The sequence below is a fragment of the Dermacentor silvarum genome, chromosome 4, assembly GCF_013339745.2.
Source record: "Dermacentor silvarum isolate Dsil-2018 chromosome 4, BIME_Dsil_1.4, whole genome shotgun sequence".
Classification (NCBI taxonomy): domain Eukaryota; kingdom Metazoa; phylum Arthropoda; class Arachnida; order Ixodida; family Ixodidae; genus Dermacentor; species Dermacentor silvarum.
This window is the reverse complement of record NC_051157.2, coordinates 81,382,924-81,405,322: the sequence shown is the minus strand read 5'-3', so window position 1 is coordinate 81,405,322 and position 22,399 is coordinate 81,382,924. Positions and strand designations below refer to the sequence as shown.

The window sequence follows — 22,399 nt, the reverse complement described above, 5'->3', positions numbered from 1 at the left end:
TCCGGCCAGGCAGACCTCGATCGCTCGCTCGCCCCTTCTTCCGAGAGCCGCAATCTTCACGCTTGTATCTCCTCGAGTTGTCGTCTTCGTCGACCGACAGCTTGACACGGCTGGCTAAGCAACGCGCCCACTTGCCCCTCGCCCTCTTTGCCACTCCGGTCGGTCTCACTGCGCGTGATCTCTGGTGGCAGATAGACAGTCGGAAAGTATATGGGCAGGAAGGAAGAAGGGTTAGGGTAGGGACAGGCAAGCGGGAAGCAAAGGTCGAACCTCTTTTCCGGTGGCGCTTTTGCAAAGGACTCTTCGCGGAAGCGAACCCGAGTATACCGGGAATGGCAAACGGTGGCGTATCCACGGGCGGTTCGCTGAACGCGTGTCCTATCGGGCCCCTGTACGGTCGCGCCGACTTCGGGCCAACTCCATGTCTCTAATGCGATCACCACGTACAGTATACGTCCCGAACAGCAAGAAGAATAGAGTAGAAGAGATCTGTGTGTCGCCTGTTGGTCGCCGCTGACACTCGACGAGCAAACAGAAACGCTCCGAAGCGATAAAGAAATACAAGGAGCTAGCTCGCTTGAGAGCGGAATACAACCACCCAGCCCCGAGGCCGGAAGCCATGGTGAGCACAGTTGTTGCTCCTCGCGATAGGGTTTGCCAAACAAACAAGGAAACCAGTATAGATTGGTTTTCATCAGTACGCAATTTCTTGGTCAAGTTTCTTTTTTACCTTTTTTTCTTTTTTTTTTCTTTTTTTTCACTCGAGCCTCGAGACGACGACCAGCTGCTCATCCAAGCCTGTCCTCTCCTTGTCGTCGTGCGAGCAAAAGAAGACGTTCCCGGTTGACCCGCGCTTTGTCCCACCGATGCAGTCTTTATTTTGCCAAGCTGGCCTTTTTCGCTTGTTGTAGTGCATAGCTTGTGAAGTTGGTTTTCATTCGATGTTTGCAGTTAACCGTGAGGCCTTTTGGGAGAATTGTGTTGTGCGTGTCATAGTGCGTACCAGAAGTCCGCTGTTCCGCTCGAATCGGTTCTGGCGTCGATACGAGAGATGGAAAGGGGGAAAAGAGTCACATTTAAAGACGAGATAAGCGGGAATCGCTGAAGAGTACTCTGGGCTCGATAGCTTTGGTTGTCCTGATTTTGTTTGGACTTTGGTGGCGCGTTCGTACTAAAATGACCTGTTGTTCTGCTAGATATACAACTGCACCTGTAACTGGAGGCTGGTATTCAAATTTATTGACGCTTCACCTGAGACTTGTGGTACCGCTCATGAAGTGTTCACCAGCGCGAAGCACAACTAGGTTGTGTTCACCGTTAATACGACTTACAATAACATTATTGGTGCACAATTTGTAACAGTGCAGGTGTGCTCTTGCAAATGAAATGCGCAGCCTTGCACGAGGGCATAATGCCTCTGTTTCTATAACCTGCACTTTTGATGTACGTAAGGGCTAGCACTTGAAATGTGGGGCAGTTTGATGTAATGGTTCTATTTCGTTGCTTTTCAATTCTATTCCGCTTCCATTCCATTCCTTCTCGCGCTTCGCCAGTAGCCCCGAGCGTGAGTCTGCTCACATTATCACCGGGATAGGCTGGTGTGAACGGTAGAGTATAAGAAAATAATGGAATTGTTTGGCTTACTTAACAACACCATGCTACGTACTGCATTGAGCAATAGTGAACGGAATGACTAGAGGTAAAGTACGAAATGACTGCTTATAGGTATCTCGTATACAACAGCTTATAGGTATCTCGTATATAATTTAAGGGTTGGGTCTGTCTTGGTGCGCGAACGCCTATACCGACAAGGACGTGTGGACAGCCCGTCGTGTACGTTTTTTGGCTCCTGTCAGACACTTGAACATCTCGTTTTAGAGTGTCCCGCATTTGTTGCGCAGCACGCATTGCTAATTAAGAATATGGACTTATTGGACTGCAATGTGCGATCCTTGACGATTGCTTATTTCCAAGGGGTTGCGCTTCCCGATGTGACCAGGCCCATCGAGCCCTGCTAACTTTTCTGAAGGACACTGACTTGGCCTCCCGTTTATAGACATTGTGGGTATTTTCTTTTGTTCTGTCTGTGTCTCCGTCATTTCTTCATTTCCTATTTTCTTTCCTCATGCTTTCATTTCCTCTATGCCCTCCTCCTGAGAGAGTAGGCAGGCGTTGTGCCCCTGCTTGCTCCCTCCCTTTTTCCTTCGCGTCCTTGTGTTGTATGTGTACAAGACAGTTATTAATAATGATAATAATATACAACAGCTGGGAGTGCTGCTAACACATTCATCGCTTTGTCCCAATCTTCTTCTCATATAGCACCAATCAATGTGCGGGACTGTGGCTTTTATTTGATACATCTGTCACCGCAGCTAAACGGGGCTTGCAGTCATTGCCTGTATCCGAAGTGGACGCTTTGGCCGCTTGACACAGTTGTCGACCTTTATAGAGTAACCGGGGTAATGACACTCGCAACGATCTCTCTGCTTTCTCAGTCTCGTCGATGTCGAGCTTAGTCATTCTCCTCGATTTCCACTGCTTATTTAATGTCGCAGTCACAGGACTTCCCGATCGGGACAGAAAAAAAAATTGTGCAGGAACTATCGATGATGATTGACATTGTCAGTGATATAAAATAAGGTTGAGTTGAATTCAGTAACACTGCAAATGTGGAACAATATTTTCTTCCGAGAAGTTCACAGGTCTAATTCACGAACGTTTCTCGCTCGTAAGCGCTTTTTGCCATGGGCTGGCCGCCTTCCTAACAATGTGTCTAGCATCGGGATTGGCTGGAATTCACGAACAATTCATTCGTAAGATGCGTTTGTTAGAGGCTTTGGCCCGTATTCACACAACGCTTTTACGCTAGAATTCGTCGTAAGAGCAAATTCTAGCCGATTATTATGCTGGGCATTATTTTTCACTTTTTCACTTTTCACTTTATTACCTTAAAGGCCCCCAGGGTTGGGGGTATTACATAAGGGGTGGACAGCCCGTCGTGTACGTTTTGTGGCTCCTATGAGACACTTGAACATCTCGTTTTAGAGTGTCCCACATTTGTTGCGCAGCGCGCATTGCTAATTAAGGAATATGGACTTATTGGACTGCAATGTGCGACCGAATGCGGCCGGCCGAAGGCCAAGAGAGCTTACCAAAAGAAAAGATTTGTGAATTTGGCAGTCAGTTTTCTAAGCCGTATAAAACGTTGGAACGGTGGTCGCAATCTGACGCGAGGTGAGTAATTTAAGCGCTGGCATACAGACGAGACATCAAGCTCATAACGGACACAGACGCCAAAGAAGTACGTAACGAGACAAGCGCTGTTCTTTTCCGTCTGTGTCTCTTATTTGCCCTGCTACATCATGAACGTAATTCAACCTGCTCAGTTTTCTAATCAGGCAGACGGCTGGTGCGATGACTTCACTGATCGTGACAACGTCCCGGCTACAAGAGCAGGCCAAATGCAGTGATGCTCTGTGATAAAGAGGGGGCGAGGATCGTGCGTGAAAAACTGAAAGCAGAAACAAAAATGATTAAACGCCGCTAAAGGAGCCAGTAAGGAGAAGCAAAATGCAATCTCTTATCCTTTACTACATCCGTGCCACAGTTTTCTCGCTTTGTATTTCAAAGAACTGCGCGAAATTGTCTGATCAGAATTGAAGTGGGCTGTGCAAGAGAAATGTATAGAGTCCTTGAAAGAATGCTTTCGCTTTCGGCTATTGAAATGCGGGAGCCATGACATTTCGAATACGCAGCTAGGATATGTGACACCAAGAGACAGGTGCACAGCACAAGAGCTGCTGATAACTAATCATTTCTTTGAGACAACAGAACAACAGGTGCACTTCTGGGCAAGTGTGATAAGCCTCTGCTTCTTTTAGTGCAGCAAAATGTACGCGGCAAAAATGCATACGCCTGTTTTGTTCTGTACAAACATGATTACGGAGTTCTCTCATATAGCGCGCGAAAGAATGTACTCACTGCTGCACTTGTTACTCTGCATACTTATTCCCACAATAACAAATATTTTCATCATTCTGCTTGTTGACTCGGTTCAATTACCTTTGCAGCAACGGTGTATATGCTTCTTCTTGAGCGTTCCTAAATCTGCGAGGAGCTGACGTCGCCGCTACGGAGAGTGCCACGCGCACGCTGCAATCTGTGCGTTGCGCGTCTCTGATGCTTTGCGAGAAATTACACCTTTCCACTTCGCATCCACCAGTATCGTTTGCACGTTATACAAGTTCTGCTCTCCGTCGATACGCCGCCGCATTATTCTTTTCTTTTTTTTCACAGCTCTCTGCTCAGCCGTGTACCAGGCACGAAATTCGCACTTTGCCTGGCACACCCACTCCCTTCGTTTGAAATATATTACTCCGGGTTTAGCACACAGTGCGTCACCATCACAGGAGCACTGAATGGGTCAGGACTATTTGACACACTACGCACACATTCAGGGCCAGTATTTTAGAAAAAAAAAACTCTTAGTCTAAAATTATTCGTAAGAGAAGATTCTAACCAATCCTAATGATCGGCGCATTAAAGGTACACGTAGTAATACTTATGAGGATATTATCAGCGAAGACGATTGGCCAATGGCAAACACAACAACACACACACACACACACACACACACACACACACACACACACACACACACACACACACACACACCACACACACACACACACACACACACACACACACACACGCACACACACAGGAACGAAAAGATTTTCTAATTTGGCCCCGAAACTGTAACAGCTTTAACTAGTTTTCACCACCATTACAGGCCAATTTATGTCCGCCGCCAGATGAAAAGTTCTCCCCAGTGAGAAGGTACCGGCCGAAGGAGGTGACGTCATTTGAGGAATGGGTCTAACCGCGAGCTAACGTCAAAGATACACTTATGAACTCCTTATGGAAGGGTCGCGTGTGAAGCTTCCATATAGTGAGCAACTCTTAGCTCCCTTCCAATTACACATGTACCCAAATAGTCCCCCAGTCATCATTTCTATGTATTATTCTACCTTCCTCTCTTGCATGGGCCGAATCCATGTAATGTTCGAAAATTCCCCAATTTCATCGCGCCACCTAATAATCATTTGCCCCGGTTTTGGCCTGCCGTTTCTACGTTCCTATTTTGTCGAACTTAACTGCAGTCCGTAAAATATAAACGTAAAACTTAAACGCTCCATATGCGCGATAACAGTCCCACATGTTATCCGTACTATTTCTTATATATAATTTATTTGTTACGGACAGCAGGCACATTTCACGTGTGCGTCTTATAAACTCCACAAGAGAACTTGGGAACACACTTGGAAAATATAAGTAAGTCAAATACTGAACTGCTCAGGGTACAAAAATAGCGCCACATGTCGGCGATAAGCAACGTCTTCACAGGGTAGAACAATATACAAAGTCTCATTCGAAAAAGAAAAAGAATGTGCTCTTATGATTTTATCATTAGGAAATCTGAAATACGCATTCCAATACTGTTAATTTCTCAATAGCAGAAACTCCAACATTTGCTAGTCACGACGACTATATTATGGATCTTAAAATTTTGTATTGTTTCACAGGAAAGTGAAAAAACTGTTTAAAATCTGCGGCTTCTGAAAGCTGTGGTAACTACGATAAGAAAAAGCCATTTTTTCGCCGGCGAGAGAAATTGAAACAATACTTATCACTGTTGCAGCTTTCAACTTTTCCGGCTTTACAAAAGCGAAAGGGTTGCATGAGTGGCCCAAGACTGGAAATATAAAATGGTCTTTATTACTCTCAATGACTGTCAGCACCAGCAGTGACGATCATTAAAGCAAACGGCAAACAACTTACGACAGACCTGCGCGCTGAGCCGAACAGTCTATTGCAAAACACCCAGGACAAGTGGGTTTCACTCTTTCATTTGCTAAGAACTCGGCACGAAAAAAAAACAAACAATCTTATTTACTCAGACGTCTCGAAAGAAATCGATTTATTTTGCGTGAAAATAAAACTCTAGGTCTCAGTGTCCATAAGACAAAGTGTAGATACGTATTATAACGGGCATTAGTGTACGCATGAAACAAACTCCTTGTTGCTAGGGCTCTTCAAACTACCCGCTCATGTAGAGACAGACTCTCTTGACATATATCGCTGAAGGCATTACCTCAATTATGTGCACTGTTTGCGTTGGTCGCGCTCATAACGTCCATTATATTACTTTTTTTATTTTGTACGGTAATATAATAATGCAAAGTCATAGGACAGGGCAAGGAAGTGTTGGAAGTAAGCAGCGAAGTGCTTACTTATTCAACAAAAGCGAATCGATTTACACGAAGAAAAAATATATATTTGCTTGAGTAGGTTTATTCCTTTATTCGTTTCGAGATTTTGAAGGCCCCTGAGGACGTTACAGAAGGGAGTTACTGAGTGAGAAAAAAAAATTGAAAAATCCCTGCGAAAATAAACAACTGTGAATACTTTTCAGCATAAGAAAACAGATAAAATAAATAACAGGAAAGGACAACATGGCCTATATCTTAGCTGAAGTTTTACAGGACAGCAATGCATTCGCTAGCATAAAAAAAGCAATATCAGCGATAGGCAACAACCAAAGAAGTAAGCGCAATTACAAAACAGCGTTACGAAAAGCACTGCTTCTTTGTAGCACAAGGACTATTACATTTCGCATATTATCTTGCCATCTCATTGCATGTCTCGCGCAGAAGTTTTCATATATGCGTTCACTCGGCGTTTTCCGCCATTTTTGCACCGCTTTCCCCTTCACCGTAGTTGTGAGGCGCACCTTGTTGGTTTCTTTTGCTTCTCGCTTTCTGCTACCAAAAATGCAAGATCATAAAACGTATTATATGCCTTCTATCTTAATGCAAGCTGAAGCGTAATGATTACCTCTTGAGAAGCGCGAGCTTCCCTTTCAAAACATCAGGTATAGGTAGGGTTTTAAGGGGGCCAACAGGGGAGGTTGGGAACAATACGCTTCCTGTTGCTGCAGTTAACCTATATGGAAGACATAAATTTGCTTTATTAATTGTATAAACCATCAGTAGCTGTTCGTTAAATGCTTGTTTGAATGACTAAATGTTTGTTAGACGCTCTCGACATTTCCCTCCACGATGTACCAAATCGTTTCATCATAATTTCGACATAGCACAGGGATAGTCTGCGTAAGAAGAGCTTCACTACTTCCCAACCAGGATTCATTACCGTGTGAGCTACATGGGAGCTTTCGTGCCTCCGCTGTTTTTGTTTTGTCGTGCCGTCTTCATTCTTGTTATCGTCATCGTGGTGGCGCTATCGTCCTCGTAGTCGGGCAAAAGTGTCGCTGCTTTGAATTGTGCTTAAGTGCCCCTCTGTATACTTCGCTTTCCTCTACGATCCCATATATGTGGGGGGCGCCTGTTTTTAAAGGATTCTAGCTAGGCTAAAATAGCGTGGGTCATTTCGTTATTTCCCCGTTCGAGTTGACTTTGTAAATTAAATGCACCTAATACAGCCTGCCACCACTGGCACAAAATATCACGAATGCTGAACTTCGATACGCATGCAAGTCAGCGCTACGTCTTCCTCACGCAATCGTGACTGACATACTCAAGCACCTTCACATTCCATAGCGGCGAAGTCAAACATGGGAGTCTTCTTTCTGCGCCGGGAATGCAACAGAGGACGAGCGATCGCTCTGCCACTTGCAACATTTTTGTCCGTGCGTACACAAATACATTTTAATTGACGCTATCAGTAATCAGACAACCATTCCCAAATTATCTGATCAGCGCTGGCGACGCGGTCGGCACTAACATGCAACAGAAGTGACGCGCAACAGAGTGACGCGGTCGGAACTAATCACGATATTCGGAGCAGGTCGCAAACAGGCATTTTCTGCGCACCTACACGCGCCTATTCCAAGGTCAATCCACATAGGTCGCGAAGCTTCGGGCGAAAAGCGGTTCAGAACCAATTGTCACCGACATCAACAAGGGTGGTTATGGGAGCAGCGATTGATCGAAGCGCGACTATGTTTGAAGGGAATAAACACTGGGAAAGAAAAAAGCGTTTTTAAACTAAAGCGAGACGCAGTTAGATTCATTCAACGAAAATAAAATTCCTAATTCATTTTAGAAAGGATACAACTGTATTTTACTAGATCATTATCAATAAATGCATTTTTTCAGGGCCCACCGTGAGAGTGCCCATCGATAGCGGCGGGCGTTGACGCCGCTATCACTTGCAATGCCATGCAACTCTTAAAGTGCGTGGAAAGGCGCGCTCGTAAAGTTCACCTGTTACAATACGCCCCCCTCACATGTTGTGTTGTGTTGCATGTCGACGTTTGTCTGAATTAGGTGACGCGGGTAGTTTTATTGTTTCTTAACCTGTGCAGTCAAAAGTAGCGAGTTGCGACCATCAGATACTTGTTTACTTTAGTTGTTTTCTTGCAACAGCTCTGGCCGACGGGCTTGGCGTCCGACGAAAGGACGAGTACTCTACGCAATCTACGCCCAAAGCGTTCGTCGGCCTCCAAAGAAAGTATGTTCTGTGCAGCGATGCGATTTCGACACCCGTACGGCGTTTCCGGCATCACTTTTCGCCCTGAAAACTCGGAACGCCCATGAAGTCGAATGACGGGGCATTTGAATATACAGGTCTAATGGCAGGCCTCCGAAAACAAATTTCGCGCCTATGAGAACAAAATGACGTCACTTCTTTTTTTAACGGATATGACGTCAAATTATTTTTTCTTCCACCGGAAGTGTTCCCTCCTCACACAGATGGTGCTAAGCCCCATGAACCGCCGGTAAGCAACCATGTTTTGAACGTATGGGCTTCTATGGAAGCTTCGCTACCAGGTATATTTACCTTGCCTATTCCGCAACCAAGTTGTGGCACATACATTTAACGACAACAGTCGCACGACCGTAACGTCATTACAAATATACCGCTGTAAAGATTAGAGTATAAAGAGTAAAGTGAAACATCAGGGGGCTGCCACATTCGTCGCCTTCAGCCGGTAAGCTTGCACGCCTTTAGGATGGCAGTGGAGACAAAACGGATAAATGAAAGCTATACTTACACTGGCTCTGCAGCTTTGGCTAAAGTTTTTTGTCATCTACCCACTCACCGCTCCCCGCGATGGACGAAATAGCGGCTGCCTGAGCCACGCGTGCGACCGCCATGGCCATTGTTAACAAGCGAGCGAACGCCTATTGGAAGGCACTCAATGGCGTGCGCTGTCACGTGACCAAATATGGCAGTGCCCGTGGGTACGGGGCTGTAAATTGGCTGTAACATTAGGCGCAAAGATTTATGGTCGCTGCTGTAACTTTCTAATATATCCTAATGTTTCATACGCAGCCCGGGATAATAGGGACGAATGCTTTATGTTTAAAGGAAGACCTATGGTGTTTTTCAAGCCAGCAAACAAAAGCATGAAGATCTACCTTAAGTGTTCCCACGCCGTCTTGCTAAGGTCCAAGCTGCGCCAATGAAGCCAGCGATAACATTAGCCAGACTTCTTTTAGGCAAATTCTAATTGTTCGTGGTCAGCAACTTGAAAAAAATTACACCATCTTCCCGTAGGGGAACCCTGAGCAGTATGCGAAGCAGCCATGGGGTCGACTCAAGGTAGTTTTATCCGCTGTATAAACTTGGACATGCAGCAGCACCAGCAACACGCAGAACTGTTGTCGACGCCGTCGGCGTTTTGCCCGCGTTCGCACCGAACGCGCGCGGCGTTGGTGACTGTTGCCGATGCCTCTGGGGAGCCCACCGTCGCGCCTCTAACCTAAGCTGCTTCGCATTATCGCGCGCGGAGCCGCAGGTGTTGCCATTCGTTGCGCAATCCGGAGAGGAGGAATGCCGAGAGGAGACGAGAAAATGAGAGGGAGGGGAGGAGGATGTGCATGAATGCCGAGAGGAGAGGAGAGGAGGGGGAGGAGGATGCGCATGCGCAGTAGGGGTGTGGTCGCACGGCGGTTGGATGGATGGAGGGAGGGAGGGAGGGAGTGACATAGCCCCGAGCATAAGATGCTTCGCATCTAGGTACAAGATAGCCAGTTCTCATTTCTTAAACACGCATTCGCGAACAACATGAAGCTAGCAAAGATCCATTTGCTTTTGCTGAAACTATCGCATAAACGGATGTGCTTTCTGTCGACAATGTGACAGTTGTCTGCGATGTTCGCTGGAATCTACGAAGCCCCAAAATAAAAGAATTATACTTGCCAAATAACTGAAAGAAATACACAGAAAAAGAGGTGGGACTCATTCTTTACTTCTGAATCGGGACAAAGTCATGATGACACTGTCGTGTCATCCACATTGAGTATGAAATAATAGCCTGGTGGTAGAAAGCACTAGTTGCTACAACACCATTAATACGGAAATGAACACCAATGGGAAAATGTAATGACGAAAAGTTCGCAGAAAGAAGTCTCGACGGGCCGAATTCCTCGCTGTTCATATTAAAATTCGTGTGATTGATTTCCTTCAAGATGACAGCTGGATGACTTTCCTGACTCTCCCTTTCCTCTTCCTCTTCTCTCTTTATGTCCACTGTGTCTGCACTGATTGTCACCTTGCATTGTGGGGAAACTATCCCAATATTAAATGGCACTTAACGCTCTTTCATTTCTTCTCTTGGTCATTTTAGCTGGAGCGGATTCCGTGCGCACAGCGGACCAGGAGGGCCCTCGCTTCCAAGAGGAGCCCCCCGGCCTGGTCGAGTTCACCAACGCCAAGGAGGCCGTGGTGCCGTGTCAGGCCTTGGGCAGGCCCAGCCCGGCTGTGCGCTGGATCAAGCTGCCGGACGGTGTGGTTGCTGCCGAGGTGCCGGGCTTGCGCTACGTGCGTCCTGACGGATCGCTCGTGTTCCCCAAGTTCGCGCCCAAGGACTTTCGGCAGGACGTTCACGCGACGCTGTACCGGTGCGTCGCCACTAACAGTGTTGGATCCGTCGCCAGCCGGGACGTCAAAGTTAGGGCTGGTGAGTGCGCATTACTTTACAAAAAACGGGCGGGCTGGGATTACCTTTCAGGCTAATATTGTGACATGCTATAATAATTTTTAAGAATATATATACATATATATATCCGAGAACCAGACAGGAGAACATCGCTCTGAAAGCCTGCTTTACTTCCGCCTCCTAGTCTTCTCTAGCAGCGCCCGAGCTCAAGTGCCGCTTTTCTTCTTCCTCACATTTGGCCACGCTGCAACTTGGCATAGAAAGTTGCCGAATATGGCTCTGGAGGGTGGAACTGACTATTGCGCTCTCGTCACAAATCTTGCAGGCGATGCGAACAGTGACCAGCGATGCTTTAAAATCGCCAGAGCTCGATGAAATACCGCTTGTTGCCGCGTCGTGCATGTCCTCCATATCTGAAGGTAGAATACAAGTGAAACCGGTGACGTCTTGCGCATCTGGTCTCATGCGCGTCTCTTTACCTTGAATTCCGGAGGCTGTCAGCCTGGAATGCACCGATCTTTCAAAAAGGATGAGCTTGTAGGCCGCCCGGTGGTGAATGGGAACGGGAGCAGTGGACGCCGTGTATTTCCCACGGCCTGGCTCCACGCAGTAAGGCGTCGCCTGCGGCATGGCAGCCTGCAAACTTCTCTGCCGAAGTTCGCAGAGAAGTTCGCAGGAGCCCTCCTGAGTACGACAGCTGCATCGAGGCTGCGTGCCTCATGAGCCCCGGCCGCAGAGCAGTACTGATCGAATCCGTCGCAGGCACACGGGAGCTGGGCGAAAACATCCATCAATGTTGCGCTCCATTCTGTCCAGGACTTGTGGCTTTTATATTGGTCCCACGCCTTGGCGCCTCCTCGAAGCTAGCCGGCTGCAACCAGCCGTAACTTGTCTGTCCAGACATGGCGAGCGCCGAGTGCGCTAGATGATTGCACACCAGAAACAGTGGGTCATTGTGGAATCCGTGGGATTCCGCTAGTTTCGAGGCAGCCGGCGATGGTAAGGTTGCATGCGGGAAACCAAAAGTTGAAGAGACGATGTAGTCAAGCTGCTGCGAGGGCATCAACATGTCTCGCATGATGTCCGCCAAACTGCATGATGTCCCCCAAGCCGCAGTAGTCACGGCAGCCGGAACCATGGCCAGGGTAACGTGAACCACACCTCTTCTCTGCTCAGAAGTCGATGGCATTCTGGGGAAAAGATCCATGGTAAGCGAAGCGTGGACAGCGTTCGACGGCCAGGCCCTACGAGGACTGTGCTTAAGGTTGGGCCGACTTAGGCGGTGTTTTTATTGACTGCATCTTTGTAATGATCAGAGAAACAGACAAGAGACCGTTTGCTTGCTCCTCATTTCACGTTGTGAATAATACACACACACAAACACTTATATATATATATATATATATATATATATATATATATATATATATATATAAATGAACGAGAAAGAAGTCACTTTTCTTTCATTGGTGGCTAATTGTACATATTTGGTAAGCTTTGATTATTACTTCCCCACAGGAAGCACCTACTTGTTGCATCGTGCTTGGTTGATTGTGCTATATATAGCCTTTGCTCATTATTTTTTATATTTGCTAGTTTCCAGTGCGCGTAGAAAACATGCACATCGCTATATTCGGAATGATATATAAGGTATAGTTATGTGTAAGAACACATTCTGCAAGTTAGCGCCGTCAGAGAACTGTAAGCAGAAAAGAACATCGCAGGAAACAAGCCTTGTATTTTGCGCTGCTATGAAACGACGGTGGAGGTGAACCGCTAATGCATTTTAAGCTAAGGCAGTGCACGTTTAAAATTGATAAGGACAAAAATGTTGGTGTATAAGCTTTCCCGGAACAGGAACGATGTAATATATGTAAGCAGAAATGATCCGCCCTTTTGTGGCGAGCTTCTCAGGGAAGAAAGGCCGAAGGAAAAAAAAATAAAGCTATGAAAGTATCCAGGCGGCTCAGCGATGCCAGAGCCACCCATGCTTTGACGAGGCCCTCACGATGCTGTCAACTCCAGCGGTGGTAGGCAATCGGATTACATCACAGGAGATATACAGTCTGCGCAGCGGGACGGAGCCTAAACAACATAAAAAAAAGGAAAGAAGAGAGAACGGTCCGGACCGATATTGCCCGGAGAGTGTTTTACTTCCAAGCCACGTTGGTGGGGGCCCCGCCTTGTTTTCTTTATCCATTCACGATTGCTTCGCGGAAGAAGAAATGTTGTTGCACGCTCGTCACCCCTCATGGAGTGCCTGGAACCGCTAGAAAAAAAAACAAGTTAGTTTCGAAACATTCGAAACATAGTGGAACGAACGGATCGGGGCGAACGTACGTGAAACAAATTCGCGGTGACGTTGCTTTGTTGCCACACAAAGGAGTATCAGTGACTCGTAACGACTTGAAAACAGTCGGCGTGTGCTTGCGTGTTCAATTTTTACTGGTAGCAGATGGCCCCAACGGGAAACCAATCGGCAATTGGGTCTTTCTGGCGAAACAATTTCGCACGCGCAGCAGTATATGTCCCATCTTGACACTTCTCAACAATTCTACTAACTCCGCGTTATAAAGTTTTATGCTCTGCGTTACTTTACGAGTAGCACTTTCTACGCTTCAACTTTCTGAAGTTTTTATGCCATGACCGTGTGAAACAATTTCATGTTCCGCTTCCTACACGGTAAGGGACACAACGCTCTGGAACGTGAATATATATATATATATATATATATATATATATATATATATATAGGAGGTCGAAACACCCTTTTTGCACCCTTACTTCTGCTGAAAATTTTGATAATTGGTGTACCCGTCCTTCTTTCCCTATACTGCCTTTCGTCTTTTGCCAGTGACATTGTTTAAATTGTTTAAGCTGGGTGCTGTTTCATAGGTCAGCTGCCACGGGTCAGCGCATCATAGCGCGTTAGCGAATTGTAGTTCTTCAATCGCATGTTCCGTCTGGTGGTAGCATCGACGCCGGTGCAATATTAGGCGAAGTAAAGCCCTGCACTGTTTCATGCACTATTAGTTGCAATAAACGTTTGTACGTGCTTGCGAAGTAATCTACTGCCGATAGAAAGACAGCATTTATTGCGATGCGGTCGTAAATAGGGGAGGCAATTATTTTGTCCTCTTCTCTTTCTCCTGCCTAACATATCTCACTGCTAGCTTCACCTTTATTGTTTCACCTAGGTGCTGGTTTATCGGTAAGCTGGAGGGGGCGTGGCGTCAGTCTATGACAGCAGCTAGAGGCGCCAGCGCACCCTTTAAGCGCTGTATTATTCTCCGTGATAGTGTCGGCGGAGTGGCCGGGAGTATAAAAATTGGCTGTGGTTTAGCTCCGGTTAAACATAGTCGAGTAGCGATAGCTACAGACCACCGGCTGCGCTTAGGCTTCGCTTGTAGTTAGACACCATCCATACTGTGGCCTCAACTATGGCTGCGGCGACGCGACCTCTCCCCTTCTATACTCCCGGTTATCACAGCTGCGGAACGCGGGGTGGGACGTCATACAAAGGGCGCAGCGAGCGCTTAGCGGCAGGAGTGGTGGCCGCGCGGCGACCCCGACGAGGCGAGTTGCCGGGGAATCGAGGGCCGTGGTGTGACGTCACAGTGCGGCCACGGCTCAAAGTGCGGCGACGGCGAAGAGGCGAAAACCTGGCGTAATGTAGCTATTGCTACAAAAAATGAAGGGCGAGTGGCCGTGAAGTAACACTTGTGACTGGCGATCTGCAGGTACACAGTTCAAGCACCATTGGAGTGCTTGGCGGGTATTTTTTTTATTTATTGATTGTATTCCTCTCGGAAAGTACTTCGGGATTAATTCGGTGGACATCCGAAAGATTAGGGTAACGGGAGAAAAAAGTGATAATGCTGCAAATATTAAACGTACTGGGAAATGCAGAAGATCCATTGGGCGAAAGGGTGCAATTCGAAAAAAAAAAAAGTCTGCCATTCATATGGGTGTATTAGTTCGCTCAAACACCCTTTTCTATAGATGTAAGAGGGTGAGTTACAAGAAAACAGCCTTATAGGGAGCAATTTTTCTTAGCGTGTATGTGTTCGTATGGGTGTTGCAATCGCGGACCGTTTTGGGAATCGGTTAGGATAGCGTTTATGTAGACGGCACAAAATGACATAACCATAGTGACAGAGAAATAAACAGAAGAAGCAGGATAAGATTATAGTGGACTTGCTGCCTGACATGGGAGAGAGGAGGTCAAAAAGATGATGAGACAAGGAAACCCCAAGAATCAGCGAGCGTACATACAGACGAATTCGAGCGCATACGAGTGCGCGTACGAAACACATTTAAAGGCGGTGACCGGCTTGTATCAAGCAGCTTTAGTTTCACGTGCGTAGAAGCTTGTAGCCCCACGAACATGAGAATTCTATGTGCGCTACACACCACACGCCCGGAACACTTATATTTTCGCGTACACAGAAGCTTGTGCGGGAAAGTCTCTCAATTATAAGGCGGTTGCTTCCGCGTAGCTTTACTGGGCTTCCGTAGGCCCATTCGCAGCTCCTGTTGGCAGACGTGAATGCTACCGCATACAAGTTTTTCCAAGACGAGCCGGAGTCAGAGCCGTGCTTTACTTAAATGCGCAGACTGCGCATTTGTACGACTTATGCTGAGGTCGCTGCATGGTTTCGAGCTATAAAGTACCTTGCAGCGTTCTTTGTGACCTTCGGTTTCCAAGAGAGTCCTTGTGGGACGAAATTCGCGCCCTGTTGAAGACTGAGCGACACGGTCTTGAGGAGAGAGCCACCGCCACGGGTAGAGTCCAATTATACGTATAGGGCGCAAGCGCACGCGCATACTTTTAGCGTACGTACTTGAGGCGTGGAGGTGTGCTAAATTCTGCACATGCGCATTTAGATCCCCCAACCTCATTCATGTCACTAACGCACGAGCAACTAATAGTCTCTAGTAAAGGCACTGACACTTGTAATGGCCTTTCCGATAAAACATGCATGTTTTCCCCCCTATCACATTGGCTATCATGTGGTTTTTCGGCCCATGTCTGTCTGAACTTACCACTGATGTGCAACGACGCTACAATAGGGCTTCGCAGAAGAGCAAAGCAAAACCTGCATCATTCAGCACCCCAGTGCACACATACGCACGGGATCGTTCCACTGTCAGTGGCCATAGCTCGCTAAACTGTTTTGTCGCATTTGTAGATTTATAATACTCTTACACAAACTGTGCCAAAGAATTCATGTCTGCACGGTTTGCAATAGGTTTATTATGGGAAGGGAAGCGCAGTCGAGGACGACAGAAACTTGGTGGTGCAATGAAATGAGAAAATTTGCAGCTGCAAGTTGGAATCATCTAGCGCAAGACAGGGGTAATTGGAGCTCGAAGGTTGAGGCATTCATCCTGCAGTGAGCATAAAAACAGGATGCTGCTGCTGCTGCTGCTGCTGGCTAGGTGATGATATTATGGGCAACTAATAGTCTTCGCATGCCCTTCTTCGGTTAGAAGCTGCATAAGTGGCCGGCGGAACGCTTCTGCGCCTAATTTCGCTACACTTACTAAGAGCCATCACATCATTTCCGCGCTCTACAGCTAAATTTAAAGACTTTACTATTTCCCTTTGCAATACATGAGTTCATTTCGGCGAACAATACCGACGTGGTATTGCAGAAATCTTACCTAAAAGTAAATACATTATGACCAAGTAACCTGCCGCAAAGATGTGTACGCAGCAAGACAGCTTGCTACTTCTTGCGGGGTTCATCGCTTGGATTGCCTTGGATCGGCTTTGTGCACTCGCAGAATAGCACGGTTGCCTGTGCCGGACGTGAAGTACCGAGAGGGCCTTCATGCATGTGCCACGGTTATTCAAGCTCTGAAAAGAGCTTGACGAAAAAAGATTGCTTCCAGTCTGCTACGCCCCTTTATTCGCAAAAGCAGCGACCTCGTCACTAGCACGCCACCTCAGATATTCTCGATCTTGCCTGCCCTTTCGTTATTTTTCCTCTTCTAAAGTTCGAGGAGCGCGCAGACGTTCATCGCAAAGGAGAACCCTTCGCTTTCACAGCATGTTATGGTGAAGAACTTTTGCTGGTGGTTTACTGTTGCACTAATACTTTACGCAAAAAAATATGAAAAAAGGAGACTGCTTGACTCACTACAGGCTGTAGACGAAAGGAAAGCAATGTTGGCGTAAAACTCTCATCCCCTTCCCCTCTTTACTGTGCTAGTTTATAAGATGGATGATAAAAGCTTTACAGTGTAGTCCCGAAACACTTATTTGGGGTGGTTGAAGCATTTTCTTTTTAGAAACGTAACGTTCTTTATACTAACCAACCTGGACTGTCCTAAATGTAACTGCATGGCTTTATCTTTTCTCATTTGACTTCCTAGCGCGAACGACAATACTTCATAAAGCGAATACAGGCAAAAAAAAAATGCCTGCCACCCCATCACATTGGTAAGCCCCTTGATGTGACACCTCATTTTCTTTTCATTTCTTCTTGCCGATGCCCCTGTTAATCAGCTTCGAAATTTTTGCAGATTTCCCACAAGATCAGATAATCTTATGCTTAATTGGTAGCTGAATGCCGCGGTTTTCTGATAGCGGGATTTTACAGTTAATTTCGAATGTTGCCCTAATGCAATTCGTTTCAGGGAAAAGCAACACTTTCAACAATGAAATTGCTCTTAAGCTTCTGCACATTTCTTAAAACACAAAGCGTCGTCCGAAAGTTTATTAATGCGCACACCACCTCGGACCTATGAAGAAATGCAATGTCATCAAATTTCGTACGATTTGGATCTGTTTTCTTACTTGTTGCTGTGTCGCAACCACAATTTACTTCATGCTTGAGGTGCTTCAAATTGGAAATTTCCTATTTGAGATCTTCTTTATCCTTAACCTCTTTAGTGAATGTTTAGTGGAGTCGCAGATATTTTTAGTTGATGACATGATTTTTTAAAAGTCATAGTGGAATCTAGTTAGCAAGAAAAAAATGGCAACGCTGCTGCCGGAGTTTCTCTGCTGATGAAATCCTCAGCCGATGCTGTTGTAGACAATTGTCTTCTGGTTTGTTAATTGCTTGTACTAGATATAATTTGTATAACTGGATTGAGAAGATGCGGTTAGTTCGTTTAAAGGCATCCTTCAGACTAGCGTTATGTTGCGGTCTTTCTTCCTTTGATTGCGTCTTTGTGCATTAGACTACAGTGCAAAAATAAATTTCAATTTCTCATAGCCTAATTTCGTGGGCAATCTGAATATCTTTCGATGTTGTTTCTGCACTCTTGCTCATATCGCCTCCATGTTTTCTTAAATTTGTGGATGCCGTTTTTTTTAAGTACATTGCGTCCAGGATCAATGGGATGTTCCTCTTTATGTTGCCGCGAAGATTTCCCATCCTGGCAAGCAGTTTGTCTCGGCATCGGTCATCTGCCTCGGCATCGGTCATCTGACGCAGTTAGCACAGTTGCGGTGACATGCTGTGCACGGTCTTCTAACTTCCAAGAAGTATAGTAGTTTCGTACACAATATGATGCAGGCTTCGAGTAACCGTACTGGCTCACACATTACAATTTAGTTGCGGTGGTTGCACCTTAGTGGAGGGAACCTAATAAATTTTGATAACCTATGTTTTTAATGCTAACGCACGCTTGAGTCGACGACAATTTCAGCATTTCTATTTTAATGTCGGATATGGCAGTCGAGGTCGCAAATGAAATCTATGACCTGGCACTAAGCGGCTTAACCATACATATAGCCGCTGAGCCACCATGACGGGAAACTACAAGATAATCTACGGCAATGCACTTGATGCGATCGCAATTTCTTTTTTTTTTCTTTTTTTTTAGTACAATGCGATATATACGCTGTGGTCTCACGGTGCCTATAACTGCCCTGTAATAACTGAGGTGTAGTAAGTACCTCTTGTGCCATAGTCCAACCTAAATAACGTAAGATATACTCTAGTTCGAAAGCTAATCAGTTAGTGCGCAATTATCTGGACGCCGACATTGAAACTGTCACTGAATTCACAAAGTACTTCATTTGTGTTAACTTGACTGGCCGCGTTTGGTGATCTTTTGCTCGCTGTCAGGATTAGCCTGGGCCGGTTGTTCGCAACCGCTCCAATATGCTAAGTATTTTAATTTTATGAATTCAGGTCATGATTGCTCAAGAGGCCGTTGCACACGAAGAAAGCAAGGCCTTTCAAAACCAAGCTTTTTGCAAATACATCAGGACAAATCGGGTGTTTAGCAAACACAAAAATAACTAGTATTCTATCGCGTTGATATCTGTTTTAAACCACGTAGCTAATTGGATTGTTTTTTTTTAATTCATGGTGCCTCCCAAGCAATTTAAGTCACATCAACAAGGTCAAGCTTTCCTGATTTGCATATGCCTTTATTACGGAGAACACCACGGCGTGCTAGGCGCTATTTGAATCTCGAGCCCTGCAGAATATATTCGTGTTAGAACCGTGCTCATTCTCTTTTTATTTCATTTTTATAGTGAAACGGACGTGTAGGATCCAGCGGGAACGCAAGTATTAAAATCTGGCCGGGCAACCCTCGAGCCCTGATCTTTTATGTGCCTCGGGTCATTTAATTCAAAATTAATGGGTATGGTAATGATTCCAGCCTTCCGTTGCCTAAGCGTCAGAGTGGCGAACAGACTTCGCAGCACTCACGTTTCCACCCTGTCGCAATAGAACTCATCAGGGGCCAAAAAACTGAATGAGTTTGGCGATCAGAAAAAGAAGCTTAAGGCGTTTTCGTTCGACTGGAATGATTTCACATGGATTGCGCGCTCGGTCATTCCAGGGGAAAATTATAGATTCATAGATGACATTGTCGACACTCTTTCGCAGGTATGCACTTGCGCACTCAGAGTTCGTACGTGACCTTTACTACATTCTTTAGAAAACCATCAGACCACCGGGAGTTTCATTTATTTTCCAACACACTTTGATTGGACTTTAAAATATTCATGCGCGGCGAATGAGACAGGAGCAAGATGAATACCGGAGAGTGCTACTGAATGATTTAACGTGCTTCCTCATCACATAGAATAATGTACGCATCGAACCCAACTCTTATCGGCACGGCGCACTGCATTACAAGAGAAAGTAATAATGTATGACTTCTTCTGCAGTACCTGTCTATAGAAGACTCATATAAGCGACTCAAAAAGCCCCAGCATCAAATATTGGTTGACATAACTTTCGTGGCTGATGTAGCGTAGTCTTCCTAAACGTACTCATTTAGGCGGAAGTTTCTATTTATATACTGTACGTTTGTACGCGCATTGTACGTTTATAACTTTTGCCACGTAAAGAACGGCAACATTTGGCAGATGGAAATATTGCCATCGGGTGCTCGACTTCCTGGCCTGCATGGGGGTGGTCCTGCTGCATGCGGTCTGCTGGAAGTCAGACTATAGAACCCATCCGTCGACCACCGCATTTATCTTCATTAAAGAAAAACCGAATATGGATTCAGACAAGAAACCTACATACCTACCGCAAGGCGTCCGAAATGAGGCAAAAAATGCTTGGCATTAGAAGAGAAGACACCTCAACAGAGTTCGTTCCGGGTATGTTGTTTTTCGTGTGTTGTATTGACTACTTTTGATAGGCTTTGGAAGACCTGCGTTTATGTTACAGCGCGCTCTGGGAGGATGTGAGTTGGCCAATATTTAAAGCAGTGGATTTCTATTCGTGATTAGACGCATCCCTCCAGTACTGCGCGACACAGGTGTTCAGAAGCCTAGCGTTTTCCAAGGGGTTCAAGGTCCAACTGGCTGTCTCCTTAAAGGCGCACATACACGATGATAAATTTTTATAACGATTTGGTTTTAACTTATAAAAGATAACTGCGCACTTGTTGAGTTCGCACCTAGGCCTGGTGCGTGCTTGTAAGTTGACGCATCTGGCTGCGAAACGATGTGTACACGCTGTGCCGTTTCCGTGAGTTATAGCGGCGTGATATCCTCATTACAACTCTTGCACGCCGATATGGATCTCGCAAAGCACTTGACACTCTTACACCGTGTATAGTGGTTGCCTTAATCTGGAGTTGGCAGATACTTCCAGCTCGTATTCCACGCCTAATATGTTCAGGTATGCTGCTGCAACTCAGTCAGATCCTTATAAAGTTAAAACCAACATCGATGTGGTTAATTACACAGAGTTGAACCGTTGAGATAAACGAGGCTGTATGCTGTCGGGTCTCCGCCGAAGGCTAGCTACTAAGCAATATTCGCTTGAATTACGGGACGTCTGTTGAATTTTTTATCGCGAAATTGTTCAACAAGGCCTTATTGCCGCTCGTAACAACAAGGAGGACACTGTAAGGACCGCAAGCGCCAGCTCGAGGGCGCACACTGTACGGCCACTCTTTGCGTAATTACCCAATTTCGCGTGTGGGGAGACGCGCCTGCAGACCCATCGTGCCTGTCCTCCTACCTTTCCCTGCGCGGCAAAAATAATCGATGCAAACTCAATTCTCGCGGGATTAACAATTTCTGCGCGCCACGTGTGTACCCTGGAGCAGCGCGCTCGAGCGGAGGACTTCATTTAAATTCGGTCAAAGCCTGAAGTGGGTTCCGTGCCGTTAGTGGGAGGGGGCGTTGGGGGGTGGGGGGGGGGGGGGGTCGAGCGGAGGCTTACACACTGCCCCAGGACGTCGGCTTTGGCCTACGGCTAAGACAAGCCCAATCGATAGATACGCTGACGTATTAAGCTGAGCGATATTGCAACACACGTAAAGAGAGACAGTAATGTTGACCAGTCAAGGATTCGCCACTCCCCTGTGTTCTACTCACTTGGATGCAGGAGGGGCACTTCCAGAAAAGGAGGGAGTAGCAGTCAGGTACCCCGAACGCACTCCTCACAATTCTTTCTCTTTGTTTCTTTCTCTCGCCTTTTTTACTTTATTAGCAGTGATTTACCGCCTCATCATGGCGCGCCTACAGGAAAAGGAATTGCTATCTAAGGATAGGTCCAAACAATGATGCTTTTGATCAGGCCGAGCCGAAACAAAAAAGTGTGCGGAAGTTTACGTTGATTAACGAGGTGAAGATTGTAGGAAGCTAGGAAAACTTCTTCACTATACTGGCTAAACCTAGCGAGGTTGTGAACGAGTTGAGCTTCGGGGACTATAAGCCATCGAAGGCATTCCGTGATCGAGCATTAGCCGTGATAGGTTGGGTTATGTCTTTCAGTGGACGGTCTTGTCCCTTCATTTCAATGGATGCCTTCTTAAGCCAAATCTAGTTGGATATATTTTCCCTTCATAGGGCTAACCCTTCTCACAATTATGCAAAGACTTAAAGCGCTTACCTGGATATCAAGTTCAACTTTGAATCAGGTGCCTCTCCGATTTTAGTCCTACCTAATTAGGCTACGCAATTTGCTGAATTCAGTGCTTTTGCAGACAAAA

At 46.1% G+C, this 22,399-nt stretch overlaps 1 protein-coding gene across 1 annotated transcript in view; it reads left to right on the top strand.

Annotated features, from left to right (window-relative positions):
• Positions 1 to 10,397: 10,397 nt before the first annotated feature.
• The window catches only part of LOC119448722 (Down syndrome cell adhesion molecule-like protein Dscam2), a 355,923-nt gene continuing 343,921 nt past the window's right edge, over positions 10,398 to 22,399 (top strand). The window contains exons 1-2 of the mRNA XM_049666474.1: positions 10,398 to 10,407; positions 10,655 to 10,987. Of these exons, the coding sequence (XP_049522431.1) occupies positions 10,398 to 10,407; positions 10,655 to 10,987 (343 nt within the window). The remainder of the gene's footprint in view (positions 10,408 to 10,654; positions 10,988 to 22,399) is intronic.